General features: G+C 35.6%; 1 protein-coding gene across 5 annotated transcripts in view; it reads right to left on the bottom strand.

The window, feature by feature from the left end:
• Nucleotides 1-21886, bottom strand: part of LOC114053738 (junctophilin-1) — a 101029-nt gene that overhangs the window by 74794 nt on the left and 4349 nt on the right. For all 5 annotated transcript variants that reach the window (XM_027876875.1, XM_027876880.1, XM_027876876.1 and 2 more), the window contains exon 2: nucleotides 16811-17564. In XM_027876875.1, coding sequence (XP_027732676.1) covers nucleotides 16811-17564 — 754 coding nt within the window. The remainder of the gene's footprint in view (nucleotides 1-16810; nucleotides 17565-21886) is intronic.

Genomic DNA, 21886 nt, shown 5'->3' on the forward strand with positions numbered 1-21886 from the left:
AAATCTTCAAAAAGTTTTCAAATAGCCTATAAAAAATATAGAATAATCCATTTACACACATTTAGAATTTGAGGGTTTTTTTTTTTAAAGTTTGATATGTGTATTAGCTCATGAGAATACCATGTGGAAGGGGGATTGATTACACTTGTTCTATTTGGCTTAGGGGGCAGAATTAGATACAACACAAGGAATTTATAAAAAGGCGGATTTTAGCTTGCTATAGGGGAAAACTTCCTCACAATTAGAGCTATTAAAAAATGGAATGGGCTTGCTCTGGAAGTGGTGAATTCTTCCTTTCAAGAGATCTTCAAGCTAAAGCTATCAGATATATTATTGAAGGGTTATCATTCAGGGATGGGTTGGACTAGATGACTTCTGGGGTCTCTACCAACACTCTGTGATTCATGTTCCTAGCACATTCCACTTTTTCCATATTATCTCAGCTAGAATCCAAGTTGTATGTGTCTTCCCCAATAAATGTAAGCTCCTTTGAGAGCAGGAACTGTTTTATTTGTGTCATCATATCCTCAGTGCCTACCACACAATAAGCCCTTAAAAAATTCTTGACTGAGTGATTAATTGGGAAACCATGGCACCTATGTCATCACTGAACCAAGATGATTTTTGGTGGTTGTACAGCCAGGTTCATGGAAAGGTGTGTACAAGTCATGGGGCAGCTGTAGGTAAATTTGTAAAGGCAAAGTCTTTAGTTTCCTCCTACTACCTTTTCTAGTATCCTTATTGAGAACAATGCTGAATAAAAGTAGGGGTGAATGTGCCCTATTCCTGGACATCATAGAAGCAGTCAATATGGAAAGTTTATAATGAAGTTTCAAGGAAATGCTGGTCTGTCTCCATTGTGGCTTTGGGATAGTGATTAAAGGTAATAGAAAAAGGCATGTCAGTCTCATTGGGGATGACCAAGTTAGGCTGGCATTATTGTTCAAGGATAGCCAAAATCCTGTCTCTTCTTTGAGTTTTATGTCACTCTTTGTGACTTCTTCCCTAAATGGAATAGCACCACAGGAAGTCATCTCTGCCTCTATGAATTCTGAAAAAGTATAGCTTTCTAGGGAAATTTCATCAGTTTCATTTCTCTGTAGGTTATAAAAGTGAACTGGAAATTGGATCTAGAATTGGATCATGATAACTAGATCCCTTTGAAAATTGCCTATCATCTATGCATCCAGGCTTCACTGATGAGTGCCACCATTCCCCTAGTCACATAAGCTCACAGGCTTGGTGTCATCCTCCTTATTCTCATTCCACATATACAATCTATTGTCCTTTTTATCTTTACAAAATCTCTTACATATGTTGCCTACTCTCTACTCACATAGCTGCTACCCTGAAAAAGTCTTCTAGTTGGTCTCTCTGCCACAAGTTTCTTGTGACTCCAACCATCTTCCATTTTAAAACCTGGCCTCTTCCTACTTTTCCAATTTTCTTAGATTTTACTTCCCTCCATACAATCTATGATCCAATTATACTGTTGTTGTTCAGTTATTTTCAGTCTTGTCTGACTTTTCATAACACCATTTGGAATTTTCTTGGAGTGGTTTGCCATTTCCTTCTCTAGATCATTTTGCAGATGAGGACACTGAGGCAAACAGGGTTGAATGACTTGCCCAGGGTCACACAGTTAGTAAGAGTCTGAGGCCAGATTTGAACTCAGGAAGATGAGTCTTCCTGACTCCAGGTCCAGCATTGTAGCCACTGGGCCACCTCTTTGCAATTTTGAATGTCATTCCATTTCCCATTTCTATGTCTTCGCACTGATTGCTCCCCATGCCTAGAATGCTTCTTTCCCTCACTCTCTCCCTTTTAATTTCCCTGGCCTCCTTCAAGACCGAGCTCAAGTCCCACCTTCTGCAAGAAGTAATTCCAGATACCCCCCCACCACAGCAAATGCAGATTATCAATCTTCATTGATTATTAAATAATTAACCTTAATTTTAATTTAATAATGAAATAACTGATACAATATTAATTTTAATAAGTAATTCTAATTAATAATTAATATCTCTCTGAATACTATCTGTCTTTATGTAATCTTATTTGTAACTTAGTTACTTTACAATCTCCCCATCAAAATGCATCCTTCTTAAAGGTAGGTACAATTTTTGCCTTTCTTTGCATTCTCTTCACTTATCACAGTGCCTAACACACAGTAAATGCTTAATAAATGCTTGCTGACTGACTAATAGTGCCTCTGCCAACAAGTTCAGGCTCCCCAAACACTTGCTGCACCCCTCCCCCCAAACAGTCAGAGAGAAGTGATTAAATTAAGACCTGGCATGGCACTTCAGAAAATTGGCCAAACACTAATGTAGAAGGATAAATGAACAGTTAACTAAGAAAACAATCAGTTTGAACAAAATCTGGCACACACAAATTGCTAGCAAATATTGCAAAAATGTATTTTAATAAGGAAAACTTTCCCATTTAAACTATTAAATACAGTATTTTAAAAAGGTAAATATTTACTCATCTCTAGGATAGTCTGGAGTGTCATAAAAGGGACTAAATTATAAATTTAATTGGTTAAATTAGTTTATTTCTTTTATTACATACACAGGAAAGATAAGGGAAATTAATTTAGTTTCAATATTAATTGTGCTCTTTTTAGCATAATTTTTATTTTCTCACAACTAAAAGTCTGAATTAAATATTTATTGTGAATTTAACATATACATAAAACATTGTGACAACTAAGATCAAAGAGCAAAATGATTAAAAATCTAGTTTGGTTTTATACTTAAGAAGTCTTTGTACTAAAGCTGAATGACTTACATAAATACCTTTGGCATTTGTTGGATCCTATTCCTAAACACAATGTTCATATTTCATCTATAATAAGAAAAGCATCTCAAAGATTTGCAAGGCACTAGTCTTGCAAGTGTCCAGTTTGGTGTCTTGAGTAAAGTGAGATTGGTAGAGTCAGCTTAATCCATAATGGAAAGTTGTGTGCAGAGCACATAATTCAGCATAGTTTGGCTGACCAGCAGCTGCTCTGTTGAGGAGAGTACAAGCTCTGTGAATATGCACACTAAATTCTCCTACTCACAGGGAACCACAGTCACTATAGGCCAAAACTGAATTGTAAATGGATGGCACTGAGCATTTTGATTAAGTATTAGTACCATCACACAAAAAACACTACATGTAGACTTTTTTGTTTTACATTACAAATATAGTAAAGGCTATATGCAAAAAACCTCACTATATATTTTAATTACTTATATTTATAATCCTTGAAATATTATCTATGATTTAATATCTTTGATAAATACTATTACCAATCAAATTCCGGAGGACTCATGAGACATGATACACACCTTGTAACAGACAATAATGGACTTGAGGTACAGATTTAGATATTTTGTTTTTACATGCGTAATGCAGGTATTTGTTTTGCTTGACTATGTATTTATTATGAGTTTTATTTTTCTTTCTTTTTCAGTGAGAGGAGGTGGTAGGTGAAAAGGAGAGAAAATAGATTTGTCAACTGAAACAAATGTAAAGTAAAACAAAATGAAATACCAGCTATCTTTCATACCTTTTAGACACAATGAGATATGTTTCGCTGAAAGATGCATTGTTTAAACAAACTTGTGTCTCAATGGCTGAACCATTCCAATGTGTAACAGTTTTACAATCAGGCCCTTTCCTCCAGTCTTCTCAACCAGTATTTCTAAATTCAAGACTGGTTTAACTATTGTCAAGTTACAGTCTTCATATTGTGCAGGGCATTTTTTTCCTTGCTTTCTGAGGAATACATTGCTTAAATGAAGTGAAAATTCATGCTTAGATAATTAAGCTAAATATTTTTTAAAATGTCCTAAATATGTGGATAACTGCATAATCCTCTGAAGTACTCTAATCCAAGACTGCAATTGTATGCTATCAGAATATACTGGTCTTCCCTTCTCTACAGGGCCAAATGGCCACTTTAGTGCCTGCATTTGTGAATAAGCTGGGAGTTGTATGATTATTAATAAATTGGGTCTGATAGGAATGTCTTCATGGCAGATTTGCGATACACGGCATCAAAAGATAATGTTGATGCTGATACACATATGTACACACACATACATACACATATAATATTAAAGTAGGTAATATAATGGTTCTTGCATATTCACCAACCTGACTTGGAAAATAGGCTCTAGCAAATTTATGCTGAGGGGATGAGGGTTAGGATAATAGCATCAACCCTTCCCTTGTGCTCCTAAACCACATAAGTATATACAAATTGTTAAATCACAGCATTATATACAAGAATAATTGCCTCTAAGGGGAATGGTTAAGGGTGAAGCCTTTTCTATGGGACAAAGCATAAATATATGGATAGAAAAATGAATTTCTCCTAAAGTGCAATACTGCATTTCAACTGCAAGAGATACTTGGATGGACCTAGAGTAGTCTTTTCTTCTACCTTCCTTGGGAAATGGATAGCGTCTGTCCATTGCCTCTGGTGAGGAGTGGAGAATTAAGTTCAATAACATTATCTTTATATGCAAAGCTTACAGCACATCTAAACATTGATATATCAATCTCTAACACAATGTCTGCTGTGTTTAATACAGTACCCCTTCATTACACCATGGGCTCAAAGCTATTTATCTGTCCACAGTTTGCTTTTAAAGGCCCAAATTAATGATTACTTAATATATAATCTCTCCAGTCCAGTTTTTCTTCTCCTCATTTTCTTTGCCCTGTGTCTAGAAAAATATTATTGGGGATTTACTGTGTATATTGAGAAATGACTTCATGTACACTTGATGGTGGAATGGGGTAGGGCTAAAATTCTACATACTTGAGATATATTCATACCCACAGATAGTTCTTTAGCCCTGTCAGTGTGACTTAATTGCCTTCACTTAAATTATCTATCATTCTGTTTTCCAGTTCCTTTCATTATTCATTCTTTTCTCTTTTTTGTCTCCTATCAGTCATAATTTCTTGATTTTTCTTCTATACATAAAACTTGAAAGATGAAGGGAAAGATGACAGAGATGGGAAAGATGACAGAGATGGCAAAGATGCTGCAAACAACATGGCCACCTCACTTTTGCTTGAAGACTTCCACTGAGGGAGAACCTACTACATCTTGAAGCAGAACTTTCCATTTATATATAGCTCTAATTGTTATGAAGTATTTCTATAACTTTTACCTCAGTTATTGCTACTAGTTCTGCTCTCTGGGGCCTCTTCCACAAGACAGCTATCATATTCTCCTGGAGTCTTTACTTGTTTAGGCTATATATCCTCAGTTACTTTAACCATTTCTCATATGGCATGACTTGAAATCTTTAACCTGCCTAGTCACCCTTTTTTGAGTGTTCTCTACCTCACCAATATCCTTCTCTCCACCCACCATCCCACTAGTCCCCCACACCTGTTCTTTTAAACTGGATCTGGCTATCTTATTCAGGCTGGATGTAGAGTAGTCACTCATGGGCTTGATCCTATTGCTGATCAGAACAGAGGCCTTGACAGGCTCAATTAATGACTTTGGCCAGTACATCCCTCCCCAGGCAACTCAGTGGTTCCCCCTCCAACTCCCGGCAGCTAGTTCCCCATATTGGAGTCAAGCTTAGTGCAAACATGTAATTGGCTTTAGCTCTACTGCAGCTCAAAACTCCTGAGCTCAAACAATTCACCAGTCTTGACTTCCTCAGCAGGGATTATAGGCATGCTGTACCATGCCTAGGGCTCAATGTCCTTCCTAAAATGTTGTGCCAGAAATAAACACAATACTTCAGATATGTCTGACCAGAGCAGAGTTCAGCCAGACTAACCATCCTTTAATTCCTGACAGTAAACTTCTCTTAACATATCCTACAATCACATTATCTTTTTTGACTACCATATTCATATTGTTACCTCATATTGAGCTTATGGTCCACTAAAGGTTCAGGTCTTTTCAGAGTAACTGTTATCTAACAGAAACTTTAAAGAATAATCTTCCCAAGTAAAACTCCTAGGAATATTGTAGCCAAATTCCAGAATTCTCAGGTCAAGGAGAAAATATTACAAGCAGCCAGAAAGAAACAATTCAAGTATTGTGGAAACACAATCAGGATAACAAGATTTAGCTGCTTCTACATTAAGGGACTGCAGGGCATGGAATATAATATTCCAGAGAACAAAGGAGACAGGATTACAACCAAGAATCACCTACCCAGCAAAACTGAGTATAATCCTGCAGGGGAAAAAAATGGTCATTCAGTGAAATAGAGGACTTTCAAGCATTCTTGATGAAAAGACCAGAGTTGAATAGAAAATTTGATTTTCAAATACAAGACTTGAGTGGAGCATGAAGAGGTAAACAGGAAAGAGAAAATCGTAAGAGACTTATTAAGGTTGAACTGTTTACATTCCTGCATTGAAAGATGATATTTGTAACTCACGAGATCTTTGTCACTATTAGGGTAGTTGGAGGGGAAAAATTATATGTACGTATATATAAATATAGATAGAGGGTACAGGGTGAGTTGAAAATGAAGGGGTCATATCTGGAGAATAAAATTAAGGGGTGAGAGAGGAATATACTAGTGGAAGGAGAAAGGTAGAGCAGGGTAAATTATCTCACAAAAAAAACCAAACAAACAGAAAAGAAAAGGCTCTTACAGTGGAGGGGAAACAGGAGAAGGTGAGAGGGAATGAGTGAATCTTATTCTTATAGGATTTGACTTAAGGAGGGAATAACATATACACTCAATTGGGTGTGGAACTCTGTCTTACCCTACAGGAAAATAGGGGGGGAAGGGAACAAGAGAGTAGGGGAATGATAGAGAGGAGGGCAGATTGGGAAAGGGAGTAATCAGAAGCAAATACTTTTGAGGAGGGTCAGGGTCAAAAGAAAGAATAGAATAAATGGGTGGGTGGGATAGGATTAAGGGAAATAGAGTTAGTTTTTCACAGCATGTCTACTATGGAAGTGTTTTGATAACTGCACATGTATAACAATATAGTTGCTTGCCTTATCAATGAGGGTGGGTGGGGAGGGAGGAAGAGAGAAAATTTGGAACCCAAAGTTTTAAAAACACATGTTTAAAAAAAATGTTTTCACATGCAACTGGGAAATAAGAAATACAGGAAATGGGGTACAGAAATCCATCCTGCCCTACAGGAAAATTGAAGGGGAAGAGGATAAGAGAATGGGGGGAGAGATAGAAGGGAAGGCAGAATAGGGGAAGGGGTATTTAGAATGCATGCCATCTTGGGGTGGGGGAGGGGTGAGATGGGGTGAAAATTTGGAACTCAAAATCTTGTGGAAGTAAATGTTGAAAACAAAAAAAAAATAAAAATTACCATAAAAATACTAAAAAAAAAAAAGAATAATCTTTGCCTATGTTCATGAAAGGAGTACTAGCATTGCACACATCTTTTCACACTCAACTATATACAGAATCAACTGTCATCAACAGGATGTATTTAAAACACAGCCTGTGTACAAAACCCACTATGAACCTGAGTATCACCAGGAATTTCTGATGTAAGGAAGGAACAACAAATCAGTTCTCAACTATCCCTTACCTGAGTTTTCACCTCTCTTATGAGACAAGTAATCCAATCTGTCTGAAGGGCTATTACTGGCACTGTCTTGAATACTTCTAGTAATAGGGTCATCTCTATCCTCTAATACAATCACTTGTAGTTTGCTCAAACTATTCTGATTCCCTTTCTGGTTGTGGTGGGAATGGTCTAATAGATAATAGTCACTAACATTTTAAAATACTGCTCCAACAAACTAACTTGGCAAGAAGCCATTAATAACATTACGAAAGGTAGCTCTAAATCACTGATAATAAAAGAAATACAAATCAAAATCCTAAAATTTCACTTCACACTCAACACATTAGCAAAGATGACAAAACAAAGAAGTGGTGAAGGTTGAAGAACTGCAGGGAGACAGGCACATGAAATCTACCTTTGGTGGAGCTGTGAATTAGCCCAATCATTCTAGAAAGAATTATGCTACAAAAATAGTGTCCAAAATATTCATTCCTTTGACCCAGAGATTACACCGGAAGGCATATATCCTGATGTTAAAGACAGAAAGAAAGATACCACATATACCAAGATATTCATTGCAGTACTTTTTGTGCTACCTAAGAATAGAAAATAACATTGATGTCCATTGACTGGGAATTGGCTAAGCAATTTGTGGTACATGGATGTCATGGAATATTATCATACCATAAGAAATTATGAATATGAAAAACTCAGCAGAAAAAAAATACACAATTACTAAACACTGCAATGGAAAGAGCAACAAAAAATAAAACTGAATTCTGTATAATCAAAATAACTAAGATTAACCCTGGTGGTGCAGTAGATCGAGTACTGGGCCTGGAAGTGGGAAAACTCATCTTCCTGAATTCACATCTGGCTTCAGACACTTACTAGCAGTGTGACTCTGGACAAGTCCCTTAACCCTCTTTGTCTCAATTTCCTCATCTATAAAATGAACTAGAGAAGCAAGTCAAACCACTACAGTATCTTTTTCAAGAAAACCCCAAATGGGGTCATGAAGAATCAGACATGACTGATTTTGAAAAACAACTGAACAAAAGCCCTGGAGAGGAGTCGAGAATGCCTCCCTCCCTTATTGGCAGAAGTGGGAGACCATGTGGAATGTATTATACTATATACAATGACACAATTGATGTATTCCTTAGTTTGGTTGAGCTGTCCCTCTACTTTTCTGCTTTTTAATTAATTACAAGGGATAGTTCTTTGGGTAGGGAAGAGGGGAGGGAAATATTTGGAAATGAAGATGATATAAAAACAAAACATGTCAATAAAAACAAGGTTCACAAAGAAAACAAAATAACTTGGCAAGACTTGGTCCCCTGCCTCATAGTAGAAGCAAGTTCAATTTGGATCCATAGTGTATGCTGACTCAGTAAGGGCTTTGAATGTTAGAAAGCCTGAATGATGAATAATAAATGAAAAAAATAAATTTAGCATATTAATCTTGCCAGGGATTTCTATTTACCTTTCCAAATTGCCTCCACATGTTAAAATTATAATTATCAGGACAGATTTTTTTTTTAAATGAAGGAGTTACAACACAAAATGACCTTTCAAAAAGACAAAAAAAATGTTCATCACATTCTAGCTTAGATTTTTTAAAAAAGATCATAAGATTTGATCATTTGTATAAGTTCTAGCTTGACATATTTTCCTCCAGACTATTCCTTAATATAAAAATGATATTCTGAGGTCAAAAATTTTGACTGAATTAAAGTCATCGAAGCTTTTATAAGTAATTAAAGGAAAAACATTCCTTTAGCTTACAAATCTATAAAAGAGTCACTCATGTAAACTGTAACCCATAGGGATTGCATAGCTATTAAAGAAAGCAGATGCTGGCTGCCTAAATCTTGAGCCACTGCTTCCTTAGATATATTGCCATTATGACAATCAATGCTAACAAGGTTGACTTAATTAAGGAAAATAGTACCTTTTAACATTCATTTACATCTTTTCTATTCATGATGAATACCAGATTTCATGGCAAAATGAATTATTACAACCAAAGAGTCAGCCTTAAAATAGTGGTTTCCATGTCTGACACAACACAAATTAGAAGCGCCCACAAGATTAAACCTAGTGAGAGCACAAGATCTCTAGTCAAAGAAAGAACTTTTAATTGGTTTAAATTGTGATTTCCTGTTGGCCACAATATGTAATTGTTTATTTAAATTAATTCTAAGATTATTTTCAGTTAAAAAGTGAATTACAATGAAAAATTGTGAAATTTCTTTTAAAAGAATTTTTTTAAATCCTCCAGAAAAAAAAAAGTTGCACTATTTACACTTTAGTGTACAATGATCAAAGTTTAATTCATGTGATTAATTCCAAGAAAATCTGTAAATGGATTGGTAATTTTAAAAGTTTAGTCACAGGACAAAACACTATGATGGAAAGGCAGTTCATTTTATCCTAACCCTTTACCATTCCTTCTTTCTGTTCTTCAGACACTGTTGCCAATTACAACATGAATGAAAGGGGGTGGTGGTGGCAATATGAATTCGTTATTTTTCTGAATATAGCTGATGGCACATAACATCAATTCCTCCATCACTGTCACAGATAGGTCAATGTTAACAGCCACTGAAAGAGCCAGCCCAGCTATAATTATTGATAGATTTTAATGCTACATGTGCATTATTCAACTCTATTGACTTTGACTGTTTAGGCTACATCTGTAGAGACACAATGAAATAAAAAGCAGTCCTGTTTAGATAGGCAGGGTGGCTCAGTTGGGAAAGAAATTCTGAATGGATTGGCTATTTAGACTCTTGGATACATTGATTAATCCTGTAGCCTTCCACTTTGCTTTAATTATGTAGAACTAAATGTGGAAATCCAAATGTCTTTTCTTGGCAACCTCCAAGCTGTACTTACAGTATTGCAACATTTCAGTAGCTCTCTCCATTTAGCTTTTTATATTTGACTTGTTTTCTTCAATTATTCTCCCAGATTCTTTACCTCATTGTCTACCACAGGTATTTTTTTTTAAATGTAGACTATCACGGTTTCACTCACTTTTTCTATACAATGTCTCTATCTTTAGATTTGTTGTTTTATTAAGGATTGTTTTTTAATTTGAAAAGGCAGGAATAAAAAAGGTCCAGCTAGGGTTCTGAAGATATTGTGACAGAATCAGAGTGAGAAATCAGGCCCTCCATCAGCCACTACTCTACATTCCATTCCATAGGATGCTTTGCCTCCTATAGCCAGTGGTTCATTATTGCCCGGAAAGAACTATTGCATAGGAAGAAACAAAAGTCATATTTTAATTTATGTACACATGGTCCAAGTAAGACACACTGGACATAATTCTTCCTCTTTCCCCCTTTAAATAACAAGTTTACTGCTAAAAAAAAACCCATGAGATTCATCTCTCTTTAGCTGCAAAAAGTCTTTTTCTTCACCAATAATGGCCATGTGCTTATTTTTCAACATGAGTTTCTCTAGATCAACGAAGACACTGCAGCCAAAATCAAGAAGCTCTTAAGTTACTTGATGATGATCCCTCTCTCCTTAAGTCCTTTTATTATATAACCCTCTGTTTCTACTTTGCATGGATTTTTTTTACCTAATATTCAGAACATATAAAGCTCAGATTATACTACTATCATTTCATTAATTTCCTTTTGTTCCTTTTTTTTTTAACTGGACCTGTAATTTTATCAGTACCAGTTAAGTAAGCAACACTCTTGCTAATTCTTTTGTGGTTTTACTTGCAAATAATTTTCTTATTAGTTAGCAGATCCAGACCTATTATTCAACTTATTTCTAAGAATTGCTTGGAGGCAATGAGAAGTTAGTTGACTGGGCCAGGGTTACACAGCTGTTATGTGTCAGATGGGAGACTTGAATCCAGGTATTCCTGACTCCAGTGCCAGCTCTATCCACAACACCAAGTGAGACAAGAATGAAAAGAGAAAGTCAAGAATAGGGTTTAGTGGGACACCTTTGGTTAGTGAGCATGTCATGGATGAAGAACCAATAGAGAAGACAGAGGAGAAGTTGAACAGATAGGAGCAGAACTAGGTAAGAAGAGTATCATGAAAATGATGGGGTTGAACTAGGTCCCCTGTAGCTTGAGATTCTATGATTACCCTTGCTTCCAATCCACACTAATCATCAATCAATTTATTTCCTAAGGCATCTCAGTTAATAAATTTAGCACATTAGAAGGCAGCAGCATTGTGACAGTACACAAAACAACACACCAGGGATGCAAATGAGCTCTGGATTTTCTCTCTAATTTATTAACAGGGAGTAGGAATTGAGAGAATTAAGTTCAATATTTTTTACACAGTCCAAGGATATTTCTTCTCCCTCTCGGACTCTTATGACCTCTGAAATCACTTCTAATTGAGATTGTGACCATCTCAAAATTTGTCCTTTTTCAACCAAGGCTGATAATTGTGAGGTTATGACAACCCCAAAGAGACAAGGCAGAGTACCATGGGAAAAACAGGTTATTGCACTGGGGTCTTATTGATATAAATGCTACCTTTTGAATAAACAAAGAAACCTACAAAACAGGTAAAAGCTTCATGGGACTGCTAGCTACCTGACTCTTTTGTGGTTTTACTTGCAAATAGTTTTTACTTATTAGTTAGCAATTGATGGTAACTAATGTTGAGTGGGAAGGGAATAAAGTAAAGGAATAAGCATAATTAAACTGTGCAAGACATTTTTACAAATATTCTCTTTTGATCCTCTCAACAACCCTGTTGAATAGGTAATTATTATCATCTGCATTTTACAGTTGAGGAAATTGAAGCGACAGAGGTTAAGTGACTTGATAGTAAGTCAGATTGCTAGTATGTATTTGAAGCAGCAATTGAACTTCCTAACTGCAGGCCTAGTGCTCTAACCACCTAGATACCTCTAGGCTAAGTAACTTCCTTTCATGGATCAGGGAGCATGTTTTCATAAATCCTTAGAGGAAAATTCTCTGTGTACAGCACAGACACAGATTAGCTTTCCAATGTTGACTATTTATTTCAGAGTCCACAGGTTGCTTAATGTGTAGGTGGCCTACATTCTCAGAATAGCCTCTTAATACAGTATGTCACTCCTATGAACATCTTTCAGATAAATATCATTGACTGATAACTCAGGGAAGAGTGATTTTTCCTGAAGAGTCAAACATAGGCTTGACTCTAAGGCAAAATATGAACGGGAGTAATGAAGAGGTTCTTCTCTGAATTTATGAACTATAAAATCCTTGGAGTACAGAGGAGGTCAAGGCTAAAATATATTGTAGACACAACCCCTAGGTGAACTTCAAAATATAAATTAACTAATAGCTGCTAATTGATTTCCCTCTCTCTTACTGAGAGAATGATCTAGTGGGTTAATTAGTGGGAAAGTGGATAGAAGAGTCTGGTTTCTAACTTTGATTCTGTCACTATGTCACCTGAAGTTCTAAATCTTTCTGTACTTCAAGAATAAGATACAAACTAATAGCCATTGGGGGAGTGGGGAAAGAATTAATTAGAAATTCTGACTCTATAAAATGCTATACCAACACATAATGACAATAATGTACATAGTATCTTTTCCCCCAAGCAATATTTTCAGAAAATCTAGCAAGACTTTTTTTTTCCTTTCTCTTTTTGTATTAAGAAAAACATAGAAATATAAAGACTGGGACACTGCAAAGAGAAAATGAATAGAAATCATAATAGCTAACATAAAATAGTACCAATGGAAATGAGGAAAATGAGTCAAATGTGACAGGATAAATAAAGTTTTTAAAGGTCCATATTTAATCTTCAAAAAGTGTGTTAATGGACAAAAGTATAAGGTCTTATACCAGCAGTATCAAAGAAATAGAAATGGATCCCTGTGGACTGCATGTCAACTTAGAATACTACAAATTAACATTATGTATGTTGCATTGTATTTTTTAGTAATTTTGTCAAACATTCCCCATTTATATTTTAATCTAGTTCAGGCAGTACCAGGGAGTTTTGTGGGTTTGACACTTTTGCCTTGCCTGGCACCGTGGGTGAGCATGAAGTGTGGGCTGAGTGTGTGAACACCAGTGCAAGAGTATTTCTATTGACTCTTTCCTTTCCCCTCAGGTCAATTATTTACTTAGCTTAATCATGAAATGGAAAATGTATGAAACCACATTTTTCTATTATAACAAAATTTCACGTGGTATGGACATTCTACTTTGTTTTTTAGAGGTAGAGCCAATGGGAATGCTTCACAAGAAGCACTGGTACACCTAGCACACACCTTACGTCTGACACCAAAGATCAACTAATGGTACAAAACACAGTTCTGTGCCCATCACTTAAAAAAAAAAAGCATCACTAAAGGCAATGCTGCCAAGAGCCCAGGTAATAATTTCATGATATTTAGGAAAGCTGAAAGAAGTATCTAAATACCACGGATCATGGATCTAATCTGACACAAGCTTTCATTATTTTCTAATCTATTCTCCTCATTCAGGTTAATTTCCCCAAATTTAAGTTAATCTTTAAAAGAAAGTAAATAGGATAAGGATATAAAAATCTGCTAGCTAAATTCCTATCCTCATATATCCTTTTCATATGCCCAATACTCACTGCTTCTAATATATCATTAGGGCCATGAGGTGAGAATCAGATGAAAGATTTCTAGATGTGAAATTAAAAGTAGGGGCTGCTAGGTGGCGCAGTGGATAGAGTACCGGCCATGAAGTCAGGAGGACCTGAGTTCAAATGCAGCCTTAGACCAAACACTTGACACTTACTAGCTGTGTGACCCTGGGCAAGTCAATTAACCCCAATAGTCAAAAAAAAAAAAAGAAATTAAAAGTAAAACTAGAGATCAGATTTAAAAAGTGGTACAGTGCTAAAGCTAACAAAATCCAAAGATTAATGCTGTTGGTAATTAATAATCATTGCTCAAATGTTAAAAACAATATGATATAGTAAAACTAGAAGCATCCATGGGTGAATTAAGGAAGTGAAATTTAACATATGAAATTAATATAAAACCTTATGATTGCATGGAAAATTAAATGGCAAGGAAAGATAAAAATAAAAAGATGATGAATTTGAGAAACTCTGAAGAAATGTCCTTGAGATACAGGGAATAGGGAATAAACTCACCTCCATTGAGGACTATGGCTGCTGCCCTAAAATGTTTCATTTCCTCCTGCTTGCCACAAGCACCAAATGCTAAGAAACACTGACCAGTCCCTCTTTACTCTGACTTGGGATGAGAAAATGTAAACTTATGATAATTACACCGGGAAAATGAGACAATTTTCCAAATACTCTCTAGATTTGTTCATTCTCTTAACCCTCTTAAAGTAGACTCTTAAAGATGACATTCTTTTTTTTCTTTTCTTTTTCTTTCTTTCTTTCTTGTTTTGCTTTTCGGTGAGGCAATTGGGGTAGTTAAGTGACTTGCCCAAGGTCACACTGCTAGTAAGTTTCAAATGTCTGAGGTCAGATTTGAACTCAGGCCCTCCTGACTCCAAGGCCAGAGCTCTATCTTCTGCACCACCTAGCTGCCCCAAGATGACATTCTTATGGACTCATATACACCCTACCTAGTAAGTGTCAGAGATCTCTACAGATCTGAAGTTTCCAATATTTCACCCTGCCACATTGTTTTGAACTTCCTCCCTTTGAATATAACCTGGATGCTGCTTAAGCTATTACATTCTTTCCAACCATTTCCAAAGGTGTCCATTTCTTCTTTAACTTCCCCAAACTAGGAGTGTCCGGAAAAAGGATAGACTTACCCCCTGGCTCCCCATCACTATTTCCAGACCATTCCTCTAGTACAAACTTTCAATAACCTTTCTTCTTTTGAGGTCCATGCTGTTATTAACAATGATGAAATTTATGTACCACCTTAAAGTTTTAAAAACACTTTATATGCATTTTCTCATTTAGAGTCTCAACAATTCTGTGAGATAAGTATCTGTCCCATTTCACATCAGTGCCAGACTCAGTCTCTCTCCACTCCATCTCTTGCTATGTCTTAAATATTCATGTTGATATTCATGTTGATGACCCCTAAACAATTAGAACACAAAATTCCTCAGTGCTCATGATTTCTATATACACTATATACACATAGAAGGGTATACTGATATCTTAGACCTTACCATTTCCCAGAACTGCAAAATCTCTAAGATTCAGAACTTTGAAATTTTTTATTCTCACACAATCTTCTATTCTTTTACCTCTCTCACTCTTTGACTTACACTACATGCATTTTTTTTTAACACTACGTGCATCTGTCTTTTTTCTTGGCTCATCCTTATTTTCCCATTCCATCTTCCTAATACTTCTTTTGTCCCTAAATTCAGTTGTGCCCCAGTGATCTTCCACTTTAATTCTATTCCATAGAATCCCCTGCCCCTCTCTCCCATACTTCTGACCTTCAGATCCTCATCCCTTCCATCACATTTTTTCTGTTCTTTCTTGGGGTTTTAGAATATCATAGAAAAAGAGAAAATCATGAAATACAGCTGATGTCATCTGCCATAAATTCATGTCCCAAAGCTTCAAGTGAAGCCTTGCTGGTACTCAACAACAATCCTTCTAATTTTCCACAGTCAATGTCCTAAATTTTTTCTTAACTTTTCTCCAACTCTACTTTCATGCTTATAGCAGTTGGCTTAGCTTTTTATTTCACTGTGAAGACTGCCAGTCAACCCGGGCTTTCATCTTCTATTCTCCAAAACTCAATATCATCAACCATTTTCTTCTCTGTAAATGAAAGAGAAGTATCCTGCCTCTTCACTAGAGTTACACAGATACTCTATACAAGTAATTTTATAGAGCTTTTTTTTGTTCAAGCTCCATCCTTAGGCAGGAAAATGAAAATGGATGTTTAAATTTGGTACTGTCCTAAATAGATCAATATTGTGTTCCTGGAACATATAATACTTGCTCCCTAGTGTAGTGTTTCAAATGTTCTGTGTTCAGTAGTGTTCCAAAGGTATAGAAAGTTAACTTTTTGGTGGCAGAATATGAAAGTGGAACCTAATTAAATTTCATCACTACATTAATTGGTAATTTGGCAATTTAAAGAGAATTTTTATAATATGTATCTCTTTGACAATAGAAACCTAATTTCCTAAAAATGTAAGGACATAATCTTCCCATCACTTAAGAATATTTATTTTTCTATCTGTTTTCTACCTATACTTAGTACTTCTAGGAACTTTAAGATATTCCTAGAAGAATCACAAATAAAGCATATTCTATTGGCTTATACAACCTGGTAAAATATTTATTTTGCTATTACATACCTTGAAGTTGCTATTTCCACTTTAGTTCTTGCCATAGCAGCTGCCCTTTGTGCACCCTCTATGGCTCGGTCCACCTTCTCCCTAGTTTTTGTGTTTCTTATTGGTATAAGCTGCTTCCTTATTCCACGGACCAGAACATTATTTTTATATTTTCCCTCTTCTTTTGAGCCATCAGGGAACACTGTACATCCATATCCATGCCTCTTGTTATTTAGCCATTCTCCTTCATACTTCATCCCATTTGAGCGCTCACTAATGCCAAAACCATTTCGTTTGTCATTTTTCCATTCTCCCATGTAAGCTTCTGTTGTTGTAGCATCAACATGATCTTCCATTGGGTAATAATCACAATCACCATCTCCAAAACTAATTGTTGAGTTGGCATCACTGGAGCTAATTCTGCTCATAGCTGCATCACTGCGGACAGAGCTTCGCTTACTTGAGATTGATGACTTGGATTCAGATTTTCTAAGTTTCATACTACCAAGGAGGGATCCTCTTCTAAATAAGCCTTTTTTCTTACTAGTCATTAATTCAGCATCAGTATGGAAATTCAAGACAAATCCACCTCTCGTTCCAGCTGGGCTATCAGAGGTGATGTCATGGAGTACACTGCCATTGCTCTGCTCGCTGCGTAGAGAAGCCAGAGATGTTCGGAGGGGTGAGCGGATCACAGTAGCCATGCCATAGGGCACACTTTGGCGCACACCGTATCCATGGCGCATCCCTCCAGTCCACTGTCCCTGATAAGTACCTTTGAAAGACCAAGGCAAATAAACAAAGCACAGAATGAGTTAATCTGGAAAAAGGAAATGAAAATAAATTATCTATGACCACAATAAATTTTGTTAGATTTGGCAGTAAAAAGAGACAACGATATAAATCTGTAATATATATATGGGAGAAAAAAGCAAATGGGTATAATCAGGCCTAGGGATATTTTTTAAAATTTCATGTTAAACTATAATATCTACTCTACTTTCTGGTCTACTTTGTAAAATATGATATAAAATTTCAGTTTTAGTGCTTTAATTTTTGTATTTATTTTCAAAAATCTAGTAGTTACCTCTTAATATATAACTTTAAACATGAGAGATGGCATAGAACAATGGACCCAAAGCTGGCTAGTAGTCAGGAACATTTGAGATCAAATTCTCCCTTTAATAAATACCAGTGACTACTGGCAAATCACCTAATCTCTCATTACCCCAGAGAAATCGCTAATCCTGTAAATTACAGATGTGATGGATGGAGTTTCCATACTAGAAGATCTCTCACTGAGGACTGCTTTAGGTGTCTTAAAACATTTATAGGGAAATCACCTACTTGAGAACAAAAATTACTTTCAAATGATAAAGCTTTAAATTTGAGAGACCAAAATTCCTCCAGAGAAGCAAGAAGAATGACAAGATAGGAAATGTGTATTGTCTGTGAATTGTGTTGTGTTAATAATTCAATTAGAAGCAATCCCTTTATTAAGATTAAATAAGGATAACTGGATTAGGATTTCCCACTAACTATAATGCTTTTGGGATAGTTAGGTGGTGTCCTGGGTGGAGTGTTGGACCAGGAGTCAGTCAGGAAGACTCATCTTCCTGAGTTCAAATCTAGCCTCAGACACTAGCTGTGTGACTCTGGGCAAGTCACTTAACCCTATTTGCCTCAGTTTTCTCATTGGTAAAATCGCAAACCACTCCAGTATCTTTGCCAAGAAAACCCAAAAAAGGATCACAAAGAGATGGACAAGACTGAACAACAAAACCAAGGTTTTTGTTTTTTTTTGTAGGGAGGGGGATGAATTAGAAAGGTGAAACTTTATATTCATTATGTTACTAAGGCATAGATAAAAGGGCCCCCTTTCACTTTTGCTACAATATTTTTGCAAAATATATCTGGGAAACTGTGGGATTATTTTGCTCCATTGTGAGAAAGTTAAATATTCAGCCTAGCTTAAGTTATAAAGAATTTCCCCTTCTCTTTAATACACTCTTTGGTTTGAGCTTCTCAAACATGGACTTTATAGATTTCATCTTGATTCTAGTACTTTTAGGTTTCCTTTGCTGACTCTTCTTTTTTCCTCTAGTCTTTCTTACTCAAAATTCAACACTAGGCTTCTTAAACTTTTCCTTCTTTCAGATATTTCATCTGTTCATTCTGATGGCTTCAAATAAACTAGTACATAGCAACTCAAATACCTCCCACCCTGACCGCACCCTTTACTATCTATAGAGTATCCCCATGTGAAAGTTACTAACATAATCATCTCCTTTTACTGTTTTACTTTTCAAAGGTAACAGATTGTCCTCTTCACCAAGCTTTGGTATCACTAGATAGAACACTTTCCCCGCTTCATTCAAATATCTACTAAATTATATTATTCTCTTATCTACTTACAGTCCAACCCTTATCTCCACCCATATAATGCTTTATTCTCATTTTGACTACTGCAATAGCCTCCTAATTGATCTCTCTCCCTCTAGCATCTCTTTAGCCCAAAGCAATATTCCTAAAGCACAGATAGGACCACGTCATTCCCCTGCTAAATAAACTAGTGTGGTTCCCTATTAACCTCTAGGAGCAAATACAAATTCTTGTTTGGCATTTAAAGTACTTTGAAATCTAGGTCTAGCCTACCTTTTCAGACTTATTGCACATCACTTCCTTTCACACAGTTTACATTTCAGCCAGACAGGCTATTCCCTGTACCAGATCCTACATTTCCAGTCCCAATCCCAAACAGTCTCTTAAACACAGAATACCATCCTTTTCCACCTCTGCCATCTAGCATATCAATCACCTTCCTTCAAAGCTTAGCTCAAGCACCACAAGGCTGTCTTGATCCTCACAGTTGGTAAGGCCCGTTCCCTTGGAAATGACTTTGTATATATTTAGTTATATTGGTATGTTTCCCTCCTTCACAGGCAAGAACTATTTCATTTTTGCATTTGTCTAGTGAGAACCTAGTACCTGCTGCATAGAAGGCATATAATACATATTTGTTGAATGCATGACATTATTCACTAATATGCTCCAAACCTCTTACAGCTTTGTCATAAGCAGCAATTAAATAAATTTTCCCCTTAAATCATACCCTTATTCAAATCTATTCAAAACCAACTGTTAAATAATCACACTTCCTAGTTCTCATCTCCAGCCTGTTGTCTTCCAAACATGTACACCTGTTTTCTTCCTGTGTCTAAGTTTTTTCTTCTTTCCTTTCCCTCATAATTCTGATATAAGTCTATTTAATAACCCATTGCTCAATTACATATCATATGTCCTTCCAATAGCTATTCCAATTCCATCTCTTTATGAGGCATTCCCAAATGATCTAAATAACATCTATTCATGCATATATGTGTGTATTTATAGATTTAGATGTACTCATGCACATGCTAATTAATTTTCACCTGACTTATTCATTTCATCTTACCTCCCCATCTTGAGGATAGGGATCATTTCTTTTTAATTAACACAAAATTCCCCAAATTCTTAGTTGGGGTGTCATGTTACCTACAGGTACTAAGTAAATACATAATATCTTATCATTCGCAATCTTCTAAATAAGTTTCTTCTGTAAACCAACAGAAAATAGATTATCCAAAATATAATTTACCTTAATTCCCTATAAAAGGCTCAATTCATGATATGCATATTCAACTCAATATTTAGTCACTGAAAATGCTCATTTCTACTTTTTCACCTGATTTAAAAGAAAATCATACATGCATATACTTCCAACCACTTAGATAACAAAGTAGTGAAACAATTTTTTTTTTTTGCTTTAAACAAAAACAAAAGTACTATCACCATTACAAAACGCAATACAGGGAGACATCAAAGAGAGATACTCAAGGCTTTAGCAATTTTAAAGCACTTTTGATGAGTTTTTTTCTTTTTCAATATTGAGCTATTATCTGAAATACTTTAAATTCTATATTGCTAATTTATATAAGGGAGATCAAAATTGTAACCTAATTGTGACATATATTGTTTGGTTCTTAGAAGGAAACAGATACCCATGAGAATGTAAAAACCAGGGCAATTACTCTATTATCTTTGTGTGTTGATCAGAATCTTTTTTTTTTAGTAGGGTGATGAAATCAAAGCCAGCTCTTTTAAATAAGACAGAGAGAGCCTATACATGGAATATACTATCTCTTAAATTCTAGGACCTCACCCAACCACTCCCAAATAAAAATTAAGGGATATTTTAGCTATTTTTAAAAAGACAAAATTCCAATCACATTACTCATTATAGCTCATAAATACATTATGTTTGTAGTCTTATATGAAGAAAGTCTACCTTTCTTTAGTTTTGTAACCATAACATTAGAAATCCTCATTCTTAAATATTTAGAGTCTTGGAATCCTAAATGTAAAAACATTTATTCTGTCACTGTTCTTGATAGTTCACCTATACAACTCCAATATGCCATACATATTGTCTACTTCAATGACTGAATTTTTCATCTCTCATACAGGAATGTGTGTCACATATACACAATAACATTATGAAAATGATGTGCTAAGTGAACGTTTGTATTATGGCTTTTTATCACTAGACAGTGATTTAGAAACCACCATTTCATGCTCGAGTTTTCTTAGAATGAGGGGCAAAATTATCTAGAAATTTTAACTCACCATTTTCATTTGCTTTTGTACATAGTCTAAGACATCTAGGATGATAGTAAAACCTGAGCTAGTGATTAAAAATATAACATCCAGTTTGCGGTTCTTGAATAAGATGCATTAGAAACATGTATTTCCTATTCTAACATTTAACTTAAGAAAAGCAGAGTTAATTTTTACTGGAATAATTTCCAAAATGGTGATAGATGTAAATGATGAATTTTTAAAGCAAATATTCAAAAGACTTTATTTCAGTGTTTTCAAACTCAAGGGCGAAATTACAATATATATGGTTTGCTATTCAACTAAATTGGAGTAACTATACCTTACCAAAAATTTTTAAATAACCTGGGCATACTTCAAGAAAGAAGAGAGACACAACTTAAATATGGAAATGCCTTGAAGCAACAACAGTAATTACAAGAGCTAGGCTGTACTGAACTA

Source organism: Vombatus ursinus, unplaced genomic scaffold, assembly GCF_900497805.2.
Source record: "Vombatus ursinus unplaced genomic scaffold, bare-nosed wombat genome assembly UNPS02014812.1, whole genome shotgun sequence".
NCBI lineage: Eukaryota > Metazoa > Chordata > Mammalia > Diprotodontia > Vombatidae > Vombatus > Vombatus ursinus.